At 41.0% G+C, this 23531-nt stretch overlaps 3 protein-coding genes across 4 annotated transcripts in view; all 3 read right to left on the bottom strand.

The window, feature by feature from the left end:
• The window catches only part of CPE (carboxypeptidase E), a 57565-nt gene extending 50737 nt beyond the window's left edge, over positions 1-6828 (bottom strand). The window contains exon 1 of the mRNA XM_074147617.1: positions 6540-6828. Within this exon, the coding sequence (XP_074003718.1) occupies positions 6540-6828 (289 nt within the window). The remainder of the gene's footprint in view (positions 1-6539) is intronic.
• A 5175-nt stretch (positions 6829-12003) lies between these two features.
• On the bottom strand, positions 12004-18714 carry MSMO1 (methylsterol monooxygenase 1). The gene is made up of 5 exons (XM_074148151.1): positions 18405-18714; positions 17187-17335; positions 16108-16234; positions 14138-14292; positions 12004-12964 (listed from the first exon to the last, which is right to left on the bottom strand). Exons 1-5 carry the CDS (start codon positions 18657-18659, stop codon positions 12757-12759), a joined length of 894 nt encoding a protein of 297 aa, XP_074004252.1. The 5' UTR covers positions 18660-18714; the 3' UTR covers positions 12004-12756.
• Positions 18715-21464: 2750 nt separating this feature from the next.
• KLHL2 (kelch like family member 2) overlaps positions 21465-23531 on the bottom strand; it is a 59244-nt gene continuing 57177 nt past the window's right edge. For both annotated transcript variants that reach the window (XM_074147138.1, XM_074147139.1), the window contains 2 exons: positions 23247-23390; positions 21465-22594 (listed from right to left, as the gene is read on the bottom strand). In XM_074147138.1, the coding sequence (XP_074003239.1) occupies positions 22566-22594; positions 23247-23390 (173 nt within the window). In that variant the 3' untranslated portion in view covers positions 21465-22565. The remainder of the gene's footprint in view (positions 22595-23246; positions 23391-23531) is intronic.

Here is a 23531-nt window from a genome sequence, read left to right as displayed (position 1 = left end):
TTCAAAAACCTGAGTGCATTCAAAAAAAAAAAAAAAAAGAACTTAATTCAAGGCTCTTACAAACATAACAGATGCTTTTAAGAAACTCACTCAGGATGTACAACCAGCCATTTTATTGCCAGCAAATCCTACAGCCCTCTCGGGACCTGTGCAACCTACAGAATCTGTGAAGGACACTGGACATCCCACTCTGAACACAGGCAGCGTTAAAATCATTCTGCCAGAGACTACCCCAGGTCAAATCCTGGCTGGGAGACTCCAGGGGGACTACCCTAAGTGGCACTACAGCCCATAAGGAATTTTGCTGGAAAGTTAATTACAGCCTCTCAGTCTTCTGCAGAATGAGTGAAGTACAACCAGCCCCAGATTTGCACTCCCAGAAGGCGAGCCAGCAGCGTGTCCCCTGCGGTGTTAGATGGGAAAGCCAGAATGTCCTCACAAGCTCTGAAAGAAAAATCTGTTCCCTGATGCACAAAGGAAAGAAAAATCCAAATGCAGGCGGCTATGCGAATAATAGGTTCAACCGTGTTTTATTCTGCATTTTATTTTATACATCCCCGCAGAGACACCAGCAGCCGCCCTGCTCACACTCTGGGTTTGGCGCCGCGGGTGCTCGCTGCCCTGCTGCCCGAAGAGCTGCTCACCTTTAAAGAGGATTGTAAATGTAAGCCGTGAGAGAAAGAGAGAAGCTGAGCCACAGCTGACAGAAAAATGTGACAGCACAATGTGGCCAGCACAGGATCTCCTGTACTCTCAATACAAAGTGTTTTGCCTATATCTACCCATTTACAGCCCCTGCCTTTATGCAATGCAGCTGGAGGAACGTGAACTCGGTGCACTTGCATTTACCAGCGAGCAGCCCCGTATCCTTCCCTAAACAAGCAGCCATTGATAAACAGTGACGTTTGCTTAAACCTCAAGCATGCAAAAATTAGGTTTGCTCTCTAGTATCTAGATTTAATAACAAGCTCTTGCCGTATACAATTTGTATTAATGCTCTGCAAAACTGGGAAATATTAATAGGGCCCATTGAAGAGCTCACAAGATTTTTACTTGCAAATTCCAAGCGCAAGGCAAAGAAGATTTACAAAATCAAGTGCAATTACTTGTAAGTGATAAAATTAGAACAGCTGCATCTGATGACATCACTGTAACTAAGAGACGAGTTACATGCTTTCTAACATCACCCCTGCCAGAACACCCTGCCACTGACCCACACACTGCCTTTGCCCATCTGAAGCAGGGCAGCCTGCAAGACCCACAGGTGATATTGAGTGGTCTCCTCACTCCGGGGCTGATTCCTGCCCACGCTGGGCTGAAATCATGGCAGCCTCCCACACATTTGTTTCTTCTCGCTGCTGCTGTTTTTCAAAGAGCAGCACTTGCTCGCGGTTCTCTGGAGCAACTGCAGAGTCATTTAAATAGCAATCATTTAAAATATTAAAAAATGGGCTTTTGTGCAACAATGAAATACAAACATTACAAGCAACAATTTTTTTTTCCTGTGAAATTGTTGGGTTTACTTAGCACAATTTCTTGCTACAGCTAGTATTCACTCACATGGCTGGTGCCACAACTGAATAAGGGCACAATTCAATGACAGAAGAAAACCCCTAGGTACGCTTTCTGTATTAGCGAGGAGATCTCAGATCTCCCCATTCATTAATATACAGGAGAGGCATGACTTTCACTTCCCTTTTAGTCATCCTTTAATTATTTTGCAGGAAGAAATAGCTCCCAGCGCTGCAGAGCTGGAGTGTGAGAAGCTGAAAGCCTAAGGTTGGGTGACTTTGGTGGGGCCAGTACAGGAGCTGCAGTTTGGGAAGTCAAGCAGCTTATTTAGGCTCAGTGCCAGCACTGACCCACCCAACCCATTTCCTCGCCGTGCCAAGTGGGGTCTTGGAAAAAGTGACGGGTCCCAAGATTAATGTAGCCGAGCTGCACCTCATAAAATAGACTGAAGTCACACCCGCAGGGACCTGCACATCATGCTCCGAGTCACAACTGTGGTGCTCACCTCATGTGCGGCATGCTCCTGCCTCACTGGTTCACAACACTTTGCTGTTGTTCAAAACTGGAAAATCCAAAATATGCCATTTTATAGGGAATCAGATGTTTCGCTCAACTACAAATAAACCTTTTCCTTCTATTTGAAGTATTTTTAAAGATGCTTGTGAGAGGAAGGATGAACAATAATTATTTTTTTTAATCTTTTCAATTAAATGCCGTTTTGAAAATATGTTAAATATTTTGTTTCCAAAATTACATTATTCTGATATTTTCAGGATTGCCGTTTGCTTTTTTTCTAGCATGAACAATTTAACTTAAAAGTCTCAAATTTGCAAATAGTTCTTGTCACAAAACCCATATTTTCATCCATGATCTCTCCCCTCCATTTGATGCAAAAGTAATTTTCAGAGCCTGTATCTGTAACACACATAACCACTCAATTCAAAAGCCTCACTGAGGATTTCTTCATGAAACTAAACATTGAAAAATAACCACTATAAAATATTAGTAATTTATTTTTTAAAAGTAGGAGAAATTTTTATCTGCAATTTTTTCATGTAAAGAGAAAAAAAAAAAACAACCTAGGAATCTTGGAAGCATCAAAATGTTTCATTTTCAGGTTTGAAGAGATGAAGTAATGGAGGGGACTGGTCTTGCACCCCCAAAATCAATGGTACCACTGAGTCAGAAGTGGCAGCATGCCTAAACAAGTGGCTGAACAGTAACGGAGGAGGAACTGCCTTAGGCATCAATCAATTCTAAATATATTTCACTGCTACTGAAGAATACAAACTTACACCCCTAATGAGCTTAGTTATGGTAATAAAAAAAAGCCTCAAGAGATTAGCATCCATTGGGTGTTTGTTTAACATAACATCAGATATCCAAAGCAAGAGTCTATTTCCTCTCTCGGGAGTAGTCAGTATTCTCATGCACCTGAATTAAGGCAAAATATTGTTTACTTTATCCCAGAAATAATCTGTGCTTTACTATCAACTGTCCTGTTTTCCCTTGGGGCATCAACTTCCCACAATCTTTCTCCTCGCTTTATATCACCTCACTGTCTGCCATCTTCTGTCAACTTTGCCAAGCTGTATTTTCTCACGTAATGAAAGACCCTCCAAAAGATTTTGATCACTTCCCGTCTAGGTTCATACAACACCTTCTACACCTCATCACTGATAGAGTCTCATTCAAGTATTCCTCTGCTTTAACTGTCCTAGTCCCTATCGATTCAAAGCTTATCTGCATGGAACAGTAATCTCACTATAAATCTGTTACAGTTCAAATATCTGCAGCTCCAGGTTTTGCTTCTCCTTATTCAAGGGCTTATTTTCTGTCAGCAATTGCAGGCTCTAATCTCCCATACAGGTGCAGCATCAGTCTAAAGAAACCGTTGTCATAAAAAAAAAAAAAAGGCAAAATATTAGAACAAACTCTGGCATGAACCAGAAGGGAAGCACAAGTAGCATGGTGCTCAAGTTTGCAGAGAAGGCAGCACATTCTCCAAGGATTTAATGTAGGATCAGAAACTTTAGGCAGTCTCACGCTTCTGGCCTTCAGCACATCCCTGGGAATCGCTCCGTGAAAGCCGTGCTCATCTTCCCAGTGCCTAATCCGGGTTTCCAAGATTTGCCAAGACACTTTGTATTCTTATGCAAGAAAGCAGACTGGCTCATATGGAGTCATTTTGGTTTCCAATGCAGTATCAGGACTTAAAAAAAAAATCCTCATCGTGTATATTTACCCCAGCAAAAGAGGAGGCCTTAACGATTCATTCCAGTCGCTTCATTCACTAAGGATTTGTTCCAGTTACTTTGGAAGTCTAAAACACATTTCTAAAACTTTCCTATTTCTCTCATGCTTTTTTTTTTTTCAAATATTGCACATACATTACAAATTCTTTTTCAAAAATAGCTGATATTGTAAAATTAGCATTGACTCGTGCTTACGTACAAATGCATTCACACAATGTTGCACAGCCATGCAATATGTGTGATTATGCAATGTAGGCATGTATGTGCAGTATTTGGTTTACTCAGTCCAAAGCCTCTTTACTCAGTACAAAGCATCTTTATTGATGTTCTGCTGACACTTTCCTGATTTATTTTGTCAATCAACTTGCCCACTAAGTGAATAGAAACATTTTTGTTTGTTTTCACAGCAGCCCACCAGATAATTCAGGTACCATCCCTGCATACTCACCAGGCTTCTAGAAGCATGAGCTCTACAGACTGTAAACCTATGAGCCACAGCATACATTTCATTTACACATTTTATATTTTTTTTAAATAAACCCTGCGGCACTCAGGATATCTTGTAGAAACAGGCTATGCTCAGGAAGAACAACTTCTCAGCCCATCATGAAAAAAGGAAAAATAACTATGTGTGTGTCTGCGTATCTATCATTTTTTAACAATAGATGATGATAAATCAGGTCCTGATCCTGCAAGCTGTAATCACACAAAATATCCTTATTCCTGTTGTTGCCCTAGGAATGAAGTGTGGATGCTTAGAGTGAGCAAGGGTCCCCCTTCAGGTAAGAGCTGCAGAATCAGCCCTGTATTTCCTGCCAAGGCTGATACAAGGCTCCATTTCTTTTACTGCACAGCTTAAAAAAGCTCACATCATAGAAAAATAAACAGTGCTACTTTTTACTACACAGTAGAAGAAGGGGCATGTTACTAAGTAGAAAACGTCTCTACTACAACCTTAGGAGCTTAGGCTCTGGAACAATAAAGCAGGGATGTTTTTAGTGCCTTTGCAATTATTTCAAGGAGCACAACCATAAGTAGGCATGGGGTCTGGCTCATTGCCCTTCCTAAAAAGATCCTGAGTTTCTCTCCTGTGCCACTGCAGATAGCAAAAGCTTCATCAGCTCTCCACTTTTTGCGAAATGCTCAGTACCTCACAGAATGAAACTGAGGATTTAAACAGAACAATGAATTTGCTCTGGTTCAAATCCTGGTTAATCCTCTGCAAAACCCAGCATTTTCAGCATCCACCACTAAAGTTTGCCAGGACTCATCACATTCCTTGACATGTGATTTGGACATTACAACATGTGGCATTTTTGTCTATAGTGCTCCCTTTGTGAGGGACCAATCACGTTCTAGGAAATGCTTGACATTCACTGTGGCTTATATGTGGATACAATTCATAGGAAATTTTTTTTTCTGCAGTTTGTTATCATTCGTTGATATACATGTGGATTTTCTTCTGCTTGGGCTCAATGACAAACCCTTTTTCTCACATCACTGACACCAATAGGGGAAGAACCATGTCTCCAGGAAGAGCCATGGCCCCATCTTAGACAGCACAGAGTGCTCTTTTTCTCCCTGTTTCAGCTGGCTTGGCAGAAGTGCCAAATAAATGAACTGTAGTGACTGTCCCCTGACAGTAACACAAAATCACAATAATAATTGTGTATCATTCTAGTGTGCAAACTGCATAGTGGCAATAGATTAATTCTGAGCTTCAGGATCATCCCTCATACCAAGATGGCAACATACTACAAAGAAATTTTTCAAATTTCATTATAATTCTTGCATTTTTCATTTCAAGACAATGCTTTGCTACCCTGCCTCCTTCTTTTGTCTTCCTTACGTCCGATATCCTATGACCTCTAAGTTTTATCAGTAGCCCTAGCGCAGTAATTAAAAATGTTAGTCTCTTGAGGACGCACAGCAAGGTTATATTCAGGTCATAAAGCAGGACATTAAGCATTATACTGTATAGACCAAATCCCCAGAGACCCATGGAAGCTGCATCTCCACCTAAAAATCACGGTCTTCCAGACCTGTTCTGTAACCTACTGAGGGAAATGTGAAGACACGACTGCAGGTGTTGTGGGCCTCAGGTACTGAGCAGCTTTCAAGATTAAGCCTTTTCACATACAGACCTAAGTGGCGTTATCAATTTTGCAATTGGAAACAATGAAAAATGCACACTCGTAGGCATAAAACAAATGCACAGTGTCAATCACATCCCCTTTTATAAATGATGTCGCAAACCCCAGCTACACAGAACCCCATATCCTGAGACATCTGTGCGAACGCCCGTAGTGTGCTGCGGTGACACGGTTCCCGCAGGCAGCCTGGCCACGTTACACAGCTCACACAGGCACGTTCATGCCTCCTAACACTTTTTTCCCTGACAGTTTGGTTCGTGCCAGGGAAGGGGGAGGCCAACGCCTTCCCTTTCCGCACATCTGCACAGGGTGCTTCCCCGCAGAGCCCAGGGGAGCGTGTTCATTCTCGATTGCTGCTGCATCTTCTGGCATTTCACTGCGATTTTAGCGCGTTTCTCTCTTTAACGCGGCGCTACATCCAACGACAGTGACACAAGGACGCTCAGCGCCGGGTGCAGCCGATGGCTCGCAGCTGACAGCTACTAGAGCGAATACTTCAGGGACAGCATCCGCCCGCTGTCGCCGTGCCCCACGCAGCAGCCCCGCTCCGCTCCGCCCCGCCGCTACCTGCCGCCAGGTGCGGGCTCCGCCGGGGGCCGCCCGCCGCCTCCCCCCTTACCGGGCTCATGCTCGCCGGGGCGGTCGGAGATCTCGATGACCAGAAGCTCTCGGCCCTCGGCGCTGCGCCCCACCGTGTAGATCCTGCTGATGGCCGGGCACTGCAGCCAGACGGCCACCAGCGCCTCCCGCAGCTCGGCGTAGCGGTGGTACTCGAAGGAGATGCCTTCCTCGGCGCTCAGCCGCCGCCGCCGGCTGGCGGCCCCCGCCTCCGCCGGCTCCGCCGCCCGGCAGCCCGCAGCCAGCAGCCCGCAGAGCGCCAGCAGCACCCGCATCGCCCGCACCGCCATCCCGCACGCCTGCCCGCGGCCGCCCAGATGCCGCCGGCCCGGCGGGAGCGAGGATGAAGGGAGCGAGGGAGGGAGCGGGGGGCGGGCGGAGGGGCGGGGAGGGACCTCCGCTCCGCCCGTCTCCGCGGAGGGCGGTGGGAGGAGCGAGAGCTCCCCGCGGAGGGAGGCGGTGGGTGCGCGGCCCCGCGAAAGCCACTAAAGCTGTTGTCATCGCCCCATCTCGATGTCCAGATGGAGAAAAGCATTGGAAGAATCCCGGGACACGATTTCTACCTTGCTTTTTTTATTTTATTTGGTGAAATACTTTATCCTGCACTCGTGCAGTCCCACCGAGTTAATCCGCTGGCAAAAACCTGAATGAACAGACAGCGTGCTCCATGAAACATTCAAACAGTACTATTGCAGAATGAAACAGGTACTCGATTGGCCTCACAGGGAAAACTATGAACAATCATCTATCAGGTAGCTTTGCTGCACCACAGAAAGCAAAAGATAAAGCAAGACCTCCTTTCTGATACTGCGAATGCTTGGAGGGCACATCCCATTATGTTCAATGGGAATGCTCTTGTGAGGAACCACTCACAATATATTAATAAATCACAGTCTTTTCTGTACTCCAGATACTACAGGACTTCTGAAGGTTTTTTTCAACCTGGTTTTACAGGCATAGGTGTTCAGACTATGTCAAAACACCCTGTAAAGGACAGCTGATAAAAGCAAAAGGCTAAATGCTAAAGAGCAACTTCCAGTTCAGTTTTTTTTTTTATTATTATATTTTAAAGGACACAAAGCCTCACTGGAAAATTTTGAGAGGTTCAAAATTCTGAAAAGCTTGAAAATCACACATCCAATTCCTCCTTCTACAAATAGAATCTTGATGATCTTTAAGGTCGCTTCCAACTCTAACCATTCTATGGTTCTATGATTCTATGATTTCACACTGCTTTAGAATTATGTGCAATATGTGCAATGCTCTTAGAGCTGCAAAATGAACTGTAAATAAAGGTAGCTGTCATAGCATTCAAAAGATTCACATTCTTTATCAGTTTTGTTGGCTACGTTCATCACAGGCTAAATATTCATTTTCTTCATCACTTTCCCTTGTGCCTTATACACAAAGTAAACAAATCTGCTGATGCTGTGATTTTAGATTTACAGTATCATTTTCTGGAAGAACTTTCTGATCAGTCAAAAAAGTCCTTTGTGCAGTGTAGCAACTCTCATTGGCTTCCCTTCAAATTTATTTTCCCAAAATACGTCACTAAAAGATACAAGTAGGCTCAAATATCATCTATTTCTTTTCATCTCTTCAAGCAAAAAATTATTATTCCACTACACAAAATTAGTCTCACTGGATCTGAATGGATTTACATTAATTTCCATACTTATTAACTGTCCCTCTCTAAAAAAAAATTAGTATTTATGAAAACACATGCACATCTTGTGTAAAACTGTTTTATATACTATCAAATATTTTGAGTTCACATGTACTAATTTCTTTTTAATAAGGGATTAAGAAACAATGACAAGATTCTCAGAGAGTTTAGGAGCACTTGCAACACTAAGGAGGAGGAGTAAATCAATGACTTTCTTTCTATCTAACCCCTTCTATTTTCCATAGTTCAGAGATGACGACTATCATCACAGGCAAATACCAAACTTCCTTGTAATATGGAAAAATGGTTTTCACTTGCCTTAGTCTCAGAGGAATACTCTAACTCCAAGGGCATTCCCAGGCTACATGCATAACCGGGCTCCTGCGTATGGCCTTGTAAGCTAATAATACTAATTAGGGCAGGGACCAGACCTCAAGTGCTCCCTGTCCAGAAAACGTTGTGATCAGCAGATTTCAAATCTGGTTTATCTCTCCCTTATGTCTGTATATGACATGGAATAGTAGATTGTATTTCACCAACAGACGCAGCCTAAATAATTTGGTAAAGGTGAAGAAAACTTCATTGACATTTACAAAAATATTTATAGACAAATATATATATAAACTTATATATATAATATTCATATATATTTATGTATCGCTGCATTCCTTTGGCCAAAACAATTTGCTGAATGTGATTCAAATTTTCAGATACTTTTGATTTTCCTGAATCTGTCTTTTTCAGTAAATCATGATTCACCAGCAAGTATCTAAACAAATCTTAAAAACAAAAACCAACCAAAAAAGCCTCACACTCACAGAGTTCTGCTTACAAGACTCGAGTAACTCTTCACTTCTTTAATTTCTATTTTATTTATTCATCTTTGGATGTTTAGACAGAAGGACAATGGTTAAGAGGAAGGATGTGATTATACCTCCAAGGTGGTATTAGAGAGAATGATCTGGACATGCACTTATAATCTACAGCTGAAACAAGACATCAAAAATGCAGAAACAAGCCTCAGAAGTAATTTGAGAAACAGAGGAAATGTCTTACCATGGAGGACATGATATAATCCAGTTAGCCGGTGAAAAGACACAATTGAAAAGAGATTTGATTCCTGTGTTTATTACCTTCACAGACAGAAAATTATGACAAAAACCAATAGCAAAAAGTTGCCTTCTTCCTGGTCCTGCTGGTTTTAGGTTTCAATGGCCAAGATTTAGCAGAAGGCTGCAGCTGACAAAGGGAGGGAGGCAGCAGTAATAGGGTAGAGATTTGGAGGCAACAGACCAGACACGATAGTGAGCAATAAAGATTTGTAGCCAAAATGTGGGTTACAATATCATTTTCCAATAAAAATTAATGTTAAAATCTATAAATATATATATATTTCTTTAAACATCTTAAAACACTCAGCAGTCATTAATTATAAAATTGGTGAAGAAATTAAATTAAGTCATATAATTTACAAATATCATTGTTAATACACTCTGGCAAGCTGCACTGCAGTGTAATATAAGCCTCCTTATGTAGTATTTCACATCAGCAGCCAAAAGCAGTTGATTATTTTGCAATCCTAATCTTAACAATTTATTTTACTTTTAAAGTTTCCATGTTTTTTGACACAAACCCCAAGAAATTCATCACTTTCATAGGACTTATTTGTCAAATCCTAAGGGACAGTACAAGCTGCTATTTCCCACAGATAAGTCTTACTTTAACTTAAGTGGACTTTTAGGAAAAGATTAGGTGGTGAAAAATATTGCTCCCCACTTATTCCCCTATCCTATCACTTTTTAGAGTTAAATCTGTCTCCTTGCTAAAGAGGATAAAGGACAACAGATTGTGTAAGGTTTTGCTGTGCCTTGTCAAGAGCCAAAAGCTGTCACCCTTATGTTGCTCTCCTTTTTTTCTACTGCACAAAAATCTCTTGGTTTTCAGAACTACACACACTCTACAGTCTCTGGAAAAAAAAAATAAAAATCAGGGAAGTCTTATTTAATAAAGGCCTGAGACCTCAAAAATGTTCTAACATTGTGTTAGGTAAAAAAGGGTAACACAGTTCTTGATATGTGTAAGAGATAAATAGTAATGAGGTAGGTCATTTACTAGCCAGCATCACATTCAGTAATAAATACAAGGTTTTGCATTTGAAAAGGTGGTGGGCTGGTGGTAAGAGGCAGGTCCAGCTGAGTCCCGCGGCAAACCAAGCCTGTGGTTTTCAAATGAAAGTTCCTGTGTTGAGAGAGGTATGATGGACACAATTTTTCAGCAAAAAAGAAAACATTTATAAAACACATCTTGCATTATTCTCTAGGGATTTGTTAAAGATCAAAAGCAATGATGTGATCACACGAGACTCTAAGGATGTACCTAAAATAACCCTAAAAACTGAAATAGCAATGAGTGTCAGAAAAATATGGATTCAAGTAATGAAAAAAGAACCAAAAAAACCCCAAACCCATGCATACTGTACATAAAGAGATAGCATAATTAATGTGTTAAAATTACATCCCTTATTTTCAAAACCTCTTGAAGAATGGAATATACATTGTAACTTTGTGAAGTCATTCCTATCAAACTTTTAGAGCTCTGATTGGGGTCTGCAATAGCTGAGGAGACACCAAGCTTTTACAAGTACCTTTACTGGAATATTTAAGAAATTGGGTCACAGTTGTACACAGTTTTGGGACAGTGTGTGTATAGGCACAAGCCATTGGGCAGAGAACAAGTGAATAGAGTGATGTACAGAAGGAAAACCTGAAGCACTGAAAGCTCCTTGTATTTTTAGGCTAGGGGTTCAGTAAAATGAAGCTAAGTACAGCTGCAGCTGCAGGATGAGAGTGGGAACTGATCAAGCAAAGAGGATAATGGCCATCTTTGAAATCTGATTAGAGAGGTCACTTCCACTGTGGAAAGTTCAGGCTGCCAGCACAGATTAATTCAGGAAGCCTTAAGTACCAGTCTCCACTAAAAACTGAACAATACAGGGTTTTCAGCTTCCATTCACCTGTCACGGACAAGTATTTTTACTTCCTTGCAGAGGGAAGGGCAAGAAGACCAAATTTCAATGGGGATACAGATAGAGAAGCAAGAACTTCTACAAAACACATGCAGAAGAGGAATCTGAATCATTCCCACATCTCAAGTAATATTTGAATCACTCTGAATATCATTAATGTTTTGGCTTTTTTTTAAAAGCCTGATCTCACCTGCACCGTCACAGGAGTGCCCCGTTTTGGGGATTACACCAGACTGCATGTGAAGCAGCGTGAAAATTCAGGTGATCTCGACTAAGAAAAACATCTCTAAGGGACTCACAAGCTAGGTGAAGTAGTGTTTGAAATCTGAAGAGCAGCTGACATTAAAATACAAAGTGCAAGATCTTTGTAAGTATCCTTAAATACTTTCACTGTCATTTCCTGTGCAACAGATGAATATTTCGAGTAGATTCAAAAATATTAGACTACTGCTTCTATTACCAGGACAACTCCAGCAGTAGATTTTGAGAATCCAGTTTGTGAAAGCTGTAGTTTAACTTGAGAACGCACTCGGCGCAAAAGTTGTCGCTACACACAGTAGCTGTGTATCCAGTCCTTCAAACCAGCGGAATGTACAAGGCGTTCTCCATTTCCATTTCTTACTGCTGTCTCTGTAAGTAGCTGAGCAGATGGAACTGTTGTAGACCATACTAACAGAAACAATGCCTCTTCATTAGAGACAAACAGACTAAGACGCTATATCCTACATGTTGTTTGTTACAGCTTTGTGTTAAAAAACATGTGAAAGGTATAATACACATCAAACCAAACCACATTTATTTCATCAGTCACAAGTGCAAATATAGCAACAAGTCAGTTCAGCAAATTACAACACACAGAGAAGAATGTAATGTAAATGCTAAGTACACTGACAGACCAACTTCAAAAGAGCAGCAAAAAACAGCTTCTTCCAATAAAAACTTCTATTCTTTTTGCCTGTAATCTAAAATAACATAATAAATCTAGATCAGGAATGTCGCTTCACGTTTAGCCAGATATTCTGTTATTAACACTTCGCATTACCCAGTGTGCAAACGGCCTGTCCAAGCTTCTTATCAACAGATGTTTTGGTTTTAAGCAACTTTTACCCAATATTTAAATAATACAGTGCTGATACCAGTTAATATGTTCTGCTATTTGATATTACAAATTTAAGAATATATATTTAAAAAAACTAAGTCCAATTTAATATATAATTCTGCCTGGATCCAAAGTGGGCAACATTAAAGATAAAACGGAATTATTATTTTTTTTCCCCCAAAAAAGACACAAGTAATCTCAGGGTTTTTTGCATCATCTTTAAATCTGTAGTTAAAATATATGAAGTACTTACATATAAAATAGAAAGCATTCCCATTAGGAAGCTACTGCAGTGTAATTAGCTGTTTTCCCCTACCACTTAGTAGCCAAGGAACAAGATTTATGCTTAACACCCGATCACTATTTTGCTTTACAGAAAAGCAAAAGTTGACTACCAATATTAGCATCAGAATTTTTACACTGGAAACTTAATTAGCCTTCTTCTTCATTTTGAGTTGTTGCTTCTTCTCTTTTTCTTTATAGGCAATGAATTGAGAGTCTGTACCAAAGATTCTGTCCCACCACGTGAAGGTTGAAGCGTAATTGCCGATAAAGTTCATGTGATGGAAATCATGAAAACGGGCCCCAGCATAGAAAGGAACCAAATGAAGAGGGTTCAGCGGAACATCGTAGCCACTACAGGGGAGGGGAAAAAAGGAAAAGCAATTATAGTAAGGATTTTTCCCAGATATGGACCACAAGGTAAGACACTTACTTGTTGTTCTTATAAAATAATAAGATTATTTTTGGTATTATAAGGCCCCAGGGTATTCACTGTAACGCTGGCTTAAGTAGGAAAACAAGATCCCTCTTATCCTAGCCAGATGCTTCTGTAAACTATCCCACAATAGCTTTGGCACTTGCTGACCTTTTCAGCTTGGTGTATCAGGCAACACAAAAAAATTTAAGCAAGTGACCTAAAAAATTCAGTGTCTGACTTCACAGCTTTAACTAACTCAAGATTGATGTTAGGAAGGAGGAACAAGAAATAATACTTGTCTTTTAGTGACAAGCGATGAACATCAGCTCAGCTGCTCATCAAACAGCATCTCAAATCAAGTACAACAGTAGTGTTTCTACTCTTATTTTCAGCTTACTGCAAGTTCTTCAAATGTTGAAAATTCAAAATATAAATGCAAGTAATACTAAAACCAGGACAGTTTGCTTTAGAGGGATTTCAACTCTTTTGTTTAGTAGTACCGGAAAGCATCTTACCACCACCTAGTGGGGAGACTGCAAGGTAATTTATTATAAACACCTTATGTGGATAACAAACTAAAATGATAATTATCTGGGGAGATTCATATTTTGCATCAATTACTTTATGATAGGCACAACATACACCTCTCAGTCTACAACCAATATATAACCAAACCAGCAATGATGTGTTGTATAGCCTGAAGCTTCTCTTGTCCAGGAAAACCGGCTGGCAAAGTATTAAATGGAAAGAACTCTTGGCTAGAATATCAAAATTTTTAAATTATTTTTGGTGTTCTATTATGTATAAAGACACTCACACACCAAATATCAAAAGCCAGACATCCTAATGAGGCACCTAGCTTCATGCGTTCAATGCTCAAGATGGTCTAGCTGACAGTCTACACTTTTCTAATCAGCAAGTTTTGCTATTAACACTACCTCAAAACAGAAAACAGCAGTAACTGTTCAGGTTGTGCCATTCTTTCTAAGATGCATAAAAGCATTTCAGTACAGAACAAACAGTACAGCTTAGTGAAAGAGACAGGTAAGTTTAAGACAGACTTGGGGAGAAGAGAAAAAGCAATTACTAAAAAGCAACGAGAATTTCACCTGTGTACGTCAATGGTTTCCATCAAGCGACATATTACCCATGCCCACAGAAGAATCACATGGTTACAGAAAACAACAATTCCAATAAAAAAGCCAGTTCCAAGGATAAGTGTTTCCAGAGGATGTGCATATTCTGCTTGCATTCCAAATGGAGACTGGAAAGAGATAACAGATGGGAAAACAGTCACCATTTTCAATTTTACATACCCCCAAAACAGAATCACCTTTGTGGTACTCCCCCTCCCATTACCCCACAAGACTAAAACAAGATGAAGGGAATGACGTTGTGGGTAAAGGAAATGGTTTGACTGAGCAAGGGCCTTAACACAGGTATTCAGCTCCTCACTGGGAAAGCAAAAAACAGTATTCCAAGGTCAGAAGGATTATGACTGCATTAGTAATTCCAAACACTTCACTACTTATTGAAAAGTTGGAAACTTTTATTTAGGCTAACCATTATCCAAGGCCAAAGCATTATTTCAGGAATATTAAAAGCATTTGGGAAGCTCCTATCAGCTTTGCTATACATCCAGTCTTGGAAACAGAAGAAAGAAGGAAGCCAAAATATTCTGAGAGTCAAGATTTACTTATTTATTTATTTTTAAAAATAATTTAAAAGCACCCCTCATCTTTGACAATTTTTTAAGATAAATTCTTACTGTTCAAATACTATTATGAGATTGAAATAAAACATTTCCTTTTCTTTATATAGATATATATTTAAAAATATAAATATGTACACACACACATCCCCACAGTCATACCTACATTTGGTTTACAAAAAAACAAATTCCATACAGAGTTTTCAAAAGTAGACTACCACAGAAAGATAATAATTAGGGGGAAAAAAATTGACCTAATGCTTAAGGTTATAAATTTGATTATAAGAAAAAAAGAAAGTCCACTTTGGCTTAAGGGAAATTTTAAAATCATCACTTTTTACTATCAGGGAAAGTTTTCAGTGAAATAGCCGTGAGCCTACAGATCACTTCCATGTGAACTGCTAACCACTCAAGAATAACGGCCAGAGGCTGCTCTTGTCAGATACCTGAGGGGCTGCCAAGAGCAAGAGGAAAACAGCAGTGGCTGCTGCTGCAGAGGTACATACATACGCATGCATCAATCAATACCAAGCCCCTCTGTTATCACAGCCTGTATAAATCACCCCAGATACAGCAGCTTGCAGCTGACCTTAGGCACAGTATGGGTTATACACTGAAACACAGCGGTTCACAAACACAGTAGCACTGACTTCTGTGATCTGGAGTCGGTGCCATCTAAACACAGCTATACTGGTGTAAGCGCTGCTGGACACTACCTGGCTGAGAACAGTGCCACTTCCAGTCAAGCACGGCTCATTGCCTCATGCTCAATGTCAGCTCCAACACTGCTAATTGCGGAACCACCCAAAATACCTCTGCACTGCACCGTGCTATTGATGCAGTATCACACAACTGGCTATACTGCTTCCAGAGGCCCATATCCAAGCCATGATCCTTCCAGGAATCATATATGCTGATCATAATCATGCACATACAATGCACACACCCAGGCCATGTAGGAGCCACCTGTCTGGATCGTATTGTGGGGATTAGCATGCTCTGGATAACACCCTAGAGGTGGCGGAGAACTGACAAACAACCAAAACCAGAAACCTACCATTTCCTCCTTCCCTAGCAATCAAGCACGTAACACACTTTTAAAAGCTTGCTTTCACCTAGCTCAACAGATATGATCAAACTTCAAAAGAGCTCATTGAGTGCGACCTTTCATATTAAATGAAGTAAAATTACAGGAGATGTTTTCAGAAACAAAATGGATGACTGTTCTTGACAAAGAGCTCAAAAAAAGACATCTACTGTCAGAGGGATGTAAAATTCTTAAGTCTTTCAAATAAGACCTTTAAATAAGTTATATGAAACCGCATATACTAAAAACTATTTAAAAAAAAAATATCAAGGAATACATACAACAAATTCATGGTGAACCTTGTGGATATACTTGTATATTCTTTTGTGATGCAGCAATCTATGCAGGAAATAGTGCCAGGCATCTTCAATCACTGCACATCCAAAACACTGGGCAGCCAGAACATACCTTTAAAAAGCAGAACAGCTATTAGTTATAAAGCATACTAGGAGACAGACAATCTTAAAAGATAAAATAGTTTATATGCTAGTAAGAGTGGGAAATGTTTATGTATATTACTGATTGAATAACAGTGCATTGACACTACCTTTTTAACATACCAAAAATATTAATTGCCAAGCACTTTAGTCCTTGTACCTATCACCTCATCTGTTGATATACAGAAGTGAACTAGCAGACAGCATAACAAACTGTCATTTCAATATTACAGTCTAGAAAGAACATCTACAGATGTAAGACTGTGTAAGATGTAGAGAGAAAAAACATATAGCTGCATTCAGGTATCCAGACGGAAAATAAATTTCCAAGAAACATGAGCTTCTGTTGTAAAGAAGAAGTACTGAAAAAAAAACCCAAACAGACAAAAAGGCATTTACAACTAAATCAATTTTGTTTAAAAGTCTATCAGTTTAGTGCAAAAAAGGAGAACGTGAAGCAGGTGGTACATCCTGTCCCTGAAGGGACACACTGCTGCTATCATATAAAACAAGGTGGAGAGAAGAAACACTTTGGAGGAATCAAAAAATGAAAAAAATTCAGGAAGCCCAATACTTAACCCATGCCATCATGAATCTTGCTTTGCTTCCATAAGCTCCCTCCTAATCCCCCCTTCTTCTGAGTATCAGAGCAATTTGGGGCCATTTAAAAAAAGATTTAGGAAGTTTGTCCTGGTTTGAGGTAAAACAGAACCAACTTTCGTCATTGGCCAATCCAGCCCAAACCACGACAAAGCTCTAATTAGTTTTTTTAGCAGTTAAGCATCAACAGAAGCATGATTAACAAACAAAGTTTTACATCACCAAAAAACTATTGTGTATTAGAGTTGATGACAACATTTGTTAAATATTCTGCTTCCAACTGTATGTAACTCAGCATCGACATACCAGAAAAATCTACCTACCATCTAGGCATCTCTTCCCAGTCATATGGAATGTTGAAATACTCTGTGAAGTAATAGGTGCCACAAATCAGAGGAAGCTGAATGAAAAAGTGATTGAAGAGGAGCGTTTTGAAACACTTCCACTGCTTTTCCCATGTTTCTGGTTTATCCTGAGAAAAAGCAAAAAGAATCAGTTGTGTTACATACTTCTATTGCACATAATTGAAGTATTGCAAAAATTACTTTGAAGGCAGTTTCATTTCACCTTAGAAGACAGACAGCAGGTCCTCCAATAATACAAATTAACTCAGGCAACACAAACTGCATGGGATTGGATTCAGTGTCATCAAAACCTCATGTTTTTCTAAGCTGGCTTTCTGTAAAATTTAAAGTAAGCCTCTCTCAACAGAAGTTGTCTTTGCCAGTCACCCCAAACTATTCTTGTCATTTCAGTGTTTGCAATTAGCAGAAACATTTCATATTCAACAGTTTAACATAAATCAAAGTTTGATTTTCTTCATCACACCACAGAATGTATTTCCATAGCTAAAATAATACAAAAGAAGCTGAAGATACAAGCTTGTGAAGAAACAAGTTGTCTTGAAAACACAGTTTTTTGCACAGAGACATTTTACTAATTACTGTAGTAATTTCAGAAGCTGGTATTATTAGTTTCCAATTCATATTACAAGGAATGGGGGAAAATAATCATCTTTGGAAACTGGATGTGCCTTTGCTACCAATTTGGAGCATGCAGTCCATCCTAGGCTTTCTCCATTGTTAAAGTACTCCAAAATCCTTTCAAGAGGGTGTGTATAGAGATACTTTGAAAGAGAGACCTGCAATTACATAAGCACACCGTGTAATCCTTTCATAATACCAAGATACACATCTATCACCAGATGCTGCGATTCTGCTATACCTTCCCCCGCTGATACATAAACGTACATGAAGAAAATTTAACTTTACTAACATAGAGATTGACATATCCTTTTCTTTCTTATACCACCATGGTGGAAAGGTTACCCTCCCTCAGAAAAATCTCCTTTTCTTCCCCAAAATCCACTTCACTTCCACTCCTCCCACACATTGTAATTTTTCTCTGTCACTTTCAGGATGTGCACAGTGATAGAGGAAATGGGGTCATATAAATTGGAAACTAGGAAACTGCAGTTATATGCTCTACTTCACCTATTCGAAGACAAATCAGGAAGTCTGTAGTTCACAACTTTGTCTTACCTGCTGAATTTTATACTTTTGCATGTACGGTATAAACTGAAAGACAAATCCAGGTACACAGAGCAAGAAGTATGAAACTTCATGAACTATAAGTGATCCCCAAGTTGCAATCTGGAACTTTGTGTAGTTATCCAGCATGTAATTCCAGGCATTTTTAAATGGTTGCTGCAAGGGATTGTCAGGCAAGAAAGAGTCTATATATTCCACCGCCAGATAAGCAGAGTTCAAGATATCAACACTGTCGTTCATCGCCATTGTTCAAACATAAAGCATCACAATTACAGTTCTTCTACAGTTGTCTGTAAGGAACCTGAAAATTTTGAGAAAAATTGAATAAACAGCAGTTAAACTTCAGAAAAAAAACCAACATTACCTATCTCAGTTGTTACCTAGTTCTAAAGTAAAAGCAAGGAAGAGAAGGAAAGGGAAGTGAAAGACAGATCCTTTTCCTACAGAATAGTGTAAAAGAACAAAGCTCAAGACTGGTTTGAGAGTCAAATCAATTTGAGAGGCGATCAGCTCTCAAGTCTTGAGATTAGGTCAAGGGAGCAAAAGGATAAAGAAATATTAATTATTACCCAATTTTATTTCAAGTCTTCTGCAGGATAATTGTATTCTGTACTAAAAGAGCACAGAAAGGTTCAAATCAGATATTAGAAATTAAATTAACCGTGAACTCCTGATTATCCAGCCTCATAGCTGTGAGCCAGAATCCATACAAACTACATCAACACAGCAGACTGCCTTTAGACTGCAGCTGGCTTGAGGCAATCCACCTTTCCGTAAGACAGTTTTCATCACAGATCCCAAAAGCATAGAGGCAGCGTTCCTGCAGGTGACCACAACTTCTGCCATTTCCACAGTGGAAGCTGCTTGTTGGTTTGGGTTGGAAGAGACCTTCAAAGATCATCTGGTCCAACCCTCCTGCCATAGACAGGGACATCTTTCACTAGATCAGGTTGCCCAATGCCCCATCCAACCTGACCTTAAACACTTCCAATGATGGGGCATCCACAACTTCCTGGGCAACCTGTTCCAGCGTCTCACCACCCTCAATTGTACAAAATGTCGTCCTTATGTCCAAACTAAACCTATCCTTTTTTAGTTTAAAACCATTGCCCCCTGTGTTGTTGCTACAGGTGTTGGCATAAAGGCTTTCTCCATCTTTCTTATAAGCTCCCTTTAAGTACTGAAAGGCCACACCAAGGTGTCCCCAGAGCCTTCTCTTCTCAAGGCTGAACAACCCCAGCTCTCTCAGCCTCTCTCTCCATAGGCCATGTGCCCTCTGATTATTTTCATGTCCCTCCTCTGGACCCCCTCTAACAGGTCCATCTTCCACCCTAAAACGCGTGCGCAGCCCACGGGCCAGAAGACGCTGGTTAGTCCCCAGTTGATACACTCAGCCTAGGTCCAACATAAGTAACGCACCAAGCTCGGCATCCAACCACGTTGGTTACTGTTTTTCCGTCTTAGCAACAGCACCACGATGCTGCCATTTCACCTTAACAGCAAATAAACTGCAGCAAATACCACTTTATTAACGTTAAATACACCACGGCAGATGCCAAGAAAGCTCACGCATCCCGAGCTCCTGAACTGATGGGCACACACGAAAGCAGCCGAGGGACCAGAGGCGAGGCTGAGCCTGGATCAGGCTCGTCCGTCCTGTCCAGCCCATGCGAGGAAGCGGACAGACCCTGCCACAGGCCGCCGGCGGGCAGCCGCCACAGGCCGCACGATAGCGACGACATGGGGGATGCCCAGGCCGGCGGCACCCGCCCGGAACGGCCCAGGGTAGCGCCGGTAGGAGCCGTGCAGGCGGCCGGGGACCGCACCCCAGCAACAGCACAGGGACCCCCAGGGCAGGCCGCGACCACCCGCTCTCCCCGCCCTCCGCGCCCCCTCACCTGGATGATGACGGCGGCGGCCCCTCACGCCGCGGCGGAAGCAGCAGCGGTAGCGCCCGTCGCAGCAATAACAACCGCCGGGGCCGCCGGCAGTTCAAGTGCGCCCTCCCATTGGCCGCCCAGCAACCCCCAGCGTGGCGTCCATTGGCTGGCGGGCGGCGGCGGCGGAGAGTCAGGCGTGAGGAAGCTGCGGATCCCGCGCGCCCATTGGCTGAAGGGGTGGAGTGAGGATAGTGAGACCTGGGCGCGCGGCCAATGAGGCGGGAGGGAGCCCGGCTGACGTCAAAGACGTGATGAGGAGGAGACCGATGCCGGAGGCGGAGGGGGTGGGGGCGGCCCTTCCTTCGCCGCGGGGCCCTAGGGCGGGGCCCACGCCTCGCCACACGCTGCCTGCCTGCACACCTTCCGAGAAACACAATCGGAGGAGGAGGAAGGAGCAAGAGCGCTGCCCGCGGGGGCGGCGGCGGCCGGTGCGAGGGAAGGGGTCGTTCCCGAGAGGAGGCACCGGTTGACCGTTTTCTCCATCCGCGTGCTCCTGCCCCTTCTCTGACAGGACCCGCAGGGCACGGCGGGGCTGCGGGCCGACTCGCCCTCTTCTCCAGGGAGAAGCCGGGGCCGTCGCGGCGCTGCCCGCGGCTGCCGGGGCCGGGCGGTGACTGAAGCACGAGGGTACGTCATGGTAGCAATGGCCCAGAACCCCATTCATTGAGTCCGGTATCGTGCAGGTAAAATTCTACAAACAACACAAATGAACAATCCAAATAAAATGTTTCTAGTGAAACCTGTTGCCCAGACCCATAACGCGCCCTACGCTGTCAACAGTAAAATCCAGTCACATCCATTTCATTGCAGCGTCAGCCAAAAAAATGATGTTGTTTACAGCCATCATGCTAATTCCACAGCTCAGACAGTTTCACTGGAACATAGAGGTGGCCGCTACCTTAACTAACCCAAAACCAAAGCTTCCAGAAACAAACCAGCAGCAAACCAGTGATATTTCCATGACCAGTCCCTAAATCTTAATTTTTTGCTTGCATTCAGATCTTTAGAACACCAGCTTCCTCTGCCTGCCCCCCCCCACCCTAAAAAAATATCTCTTCACTGATGTCAAGGTTATTTGGTTTGAGACTTGTATGGAGAAACACAAGTTTTAAGCGACTTGTTGGCATTAGGAAACAATATACAAACTTTTATTTGAAGAAAATGTCTCAAATACGACAATAACTTTGGTCATGTTAAAAGAAGGCCATCCAAGAATGAATAAAAATGAGCTGTTTTATAAGCATGGCCACATACAGTATATTCAGATATTAGCTAATAGAAGCTAAGATTACATGCATAAATAGGCCTTAGTACCATGCAAATTCAACGCAATTTCATACATCATTATAAATTTTAAGTTAGTTTCATGCCAAATCACCTTTTGGATAAAAAGGTAAGAAAGAAGTAACATCTAAATGTGACCAAAAATTGAACAGAAAAAAAAGTCATCAGTACAGACAACATTTTTATTAAAAAGATCTTGAAATTACACCTGTTGAAGAAGTGTTATACCATCTCTTTTCTCTCCTTCAGTGGGAATTAGTAGTGTTAAGCATTGTTACATATCAAAAAATACAACTCTGTTTTACAACATAGTACTGGCATATTCAAAGTACTGTGCCAAATTATAAATAGTAAAATCAGGTTTTGAAGTATTTCAATAGAAAGCAACTTAGGCTCACACAAACATATGCACGTATTATAGTTATGTAACAAAAGTTTTATAAAAGGAAACATTTACCCCATGCCAGCTTGAATTACTGAGGTGGGATTCAATACCTACTATGAAGACTGACAGTTCATTTCTTTAAATATGTTTATTAGTCTCTGGAAAAAATAAGACAAAAATTTACTTTCACCAGAATACACACCATTCTTCACTGACAATCCGTTTCTCAGTCATGACTGACGTAAGTCTGTCGTTATGAAAGTGGCTTTTTTTTTTTTTTCAAAGACCTTGCAATAAAAAAAGAAATGGTCCACTAGGCTTCAAAAATTCAATCAACTTCTGCTCAACTGCAGAATTATCCTACGCCTTGCTTCTACCTAGAGTAATCTTCGTCATCTGTCATTGTAGACAGTCACATCTTCCACTGTGACTCAAGGTGCAGCTACAAGTAGAGAAGTGCTTAGAGAGAGTACTCAGTCACTTCAAATACACTTGTTGAAGACTGCTTCTAGTGCATAATCAAGTTGAAAATCCCTTTACTGATCATAATGGTTTGTCAATAACTGTAACACCTAGAGAGAGGAAAGAAAAAGGCATAAATCTTTAGGTAGTATTCAAAAAGAAAAAAATCAAGAACATGAAAATCAAGTTTTAATATAATACCTTGCAACTAGTATAACATCAAAAAACTGTGCACCAGCCTAATTTCTCTCTGACAGAGTTGTCTGAATCAGTGCAAAGTTCTGAGAGTTTCTGTGATTTGAAAAAATTTGCCATTACTCGTTTAATTTTGTTACCAGTGAAATACATCCTTAACACTCACTTAAAAGAACTCATTTGAAAAACTGCAATTACTGAAGGAAAAGATTCCTGAAACAGCTCGTTTTCTAAATATCAAATCCCAAAGAACTTCAGAATTGGACCCACGTAGACTGAGACATAAATCTCTTGTTAAAGACAGGATGGGTCATACCAGAATCGTCTTTCTGACTCACCACTACACGCTAAATCCCTTTTGACTACAGTTTAATACCATCTTTTTCCTTGTAATGAATAATTGTTTGAAGTCATCATTCAAAACATACCATCAGATTTCTTCAAACCCATTCTAGTATCTTAGGTTTCGCCTTAGACAGGACTTTATTTTAATGCTTTGTCAAATTTCTTATCCCAGCTTTTATACTGTAAAAAGCCTGTTAAAAAAAAAAAATCTGTACACATTACCTGCATAGCTTCTTCCTGTACTCATACAAGATGACACAACTGTCCATTTATCAGTTGTTGGATTATAATATTCCACTGTTGATAAATTACAGGAACCATCATCTCCTCCAACTACATACAAGAGACCATTTACAGCACAAACACCTAAAAAATAGACAGGAAACCAATGTGAAAATTAGCAATTGGCTTGTTAACGCCACAAAAGTATGGTTTATATTCCGTGACATCATGAAAGCAGCAGAAACCCAGGAACATTCCATTTACACTAAACAGTATTATCACTAT

The sequence above is a fragment of the Numenius arquata genome, chromosome 5 (assembly GCF_964106895.1).
Source record: "Numenius arquata chromosome 5, bNumArq3.hap1.1, whole genome shotgun sequence".
Classification (NCBI taxonomy): Eukaryota; Metazoa; Chordata; class Aves; order Charadriiformes; family Scolopacidae; genus Numenius; species Numenius arquata.
The sequence above is the reverse complement of the archived record's forward strand: the minus strand, read 5'-3'. Positions and strand labels throughout refer to the sequence as shown.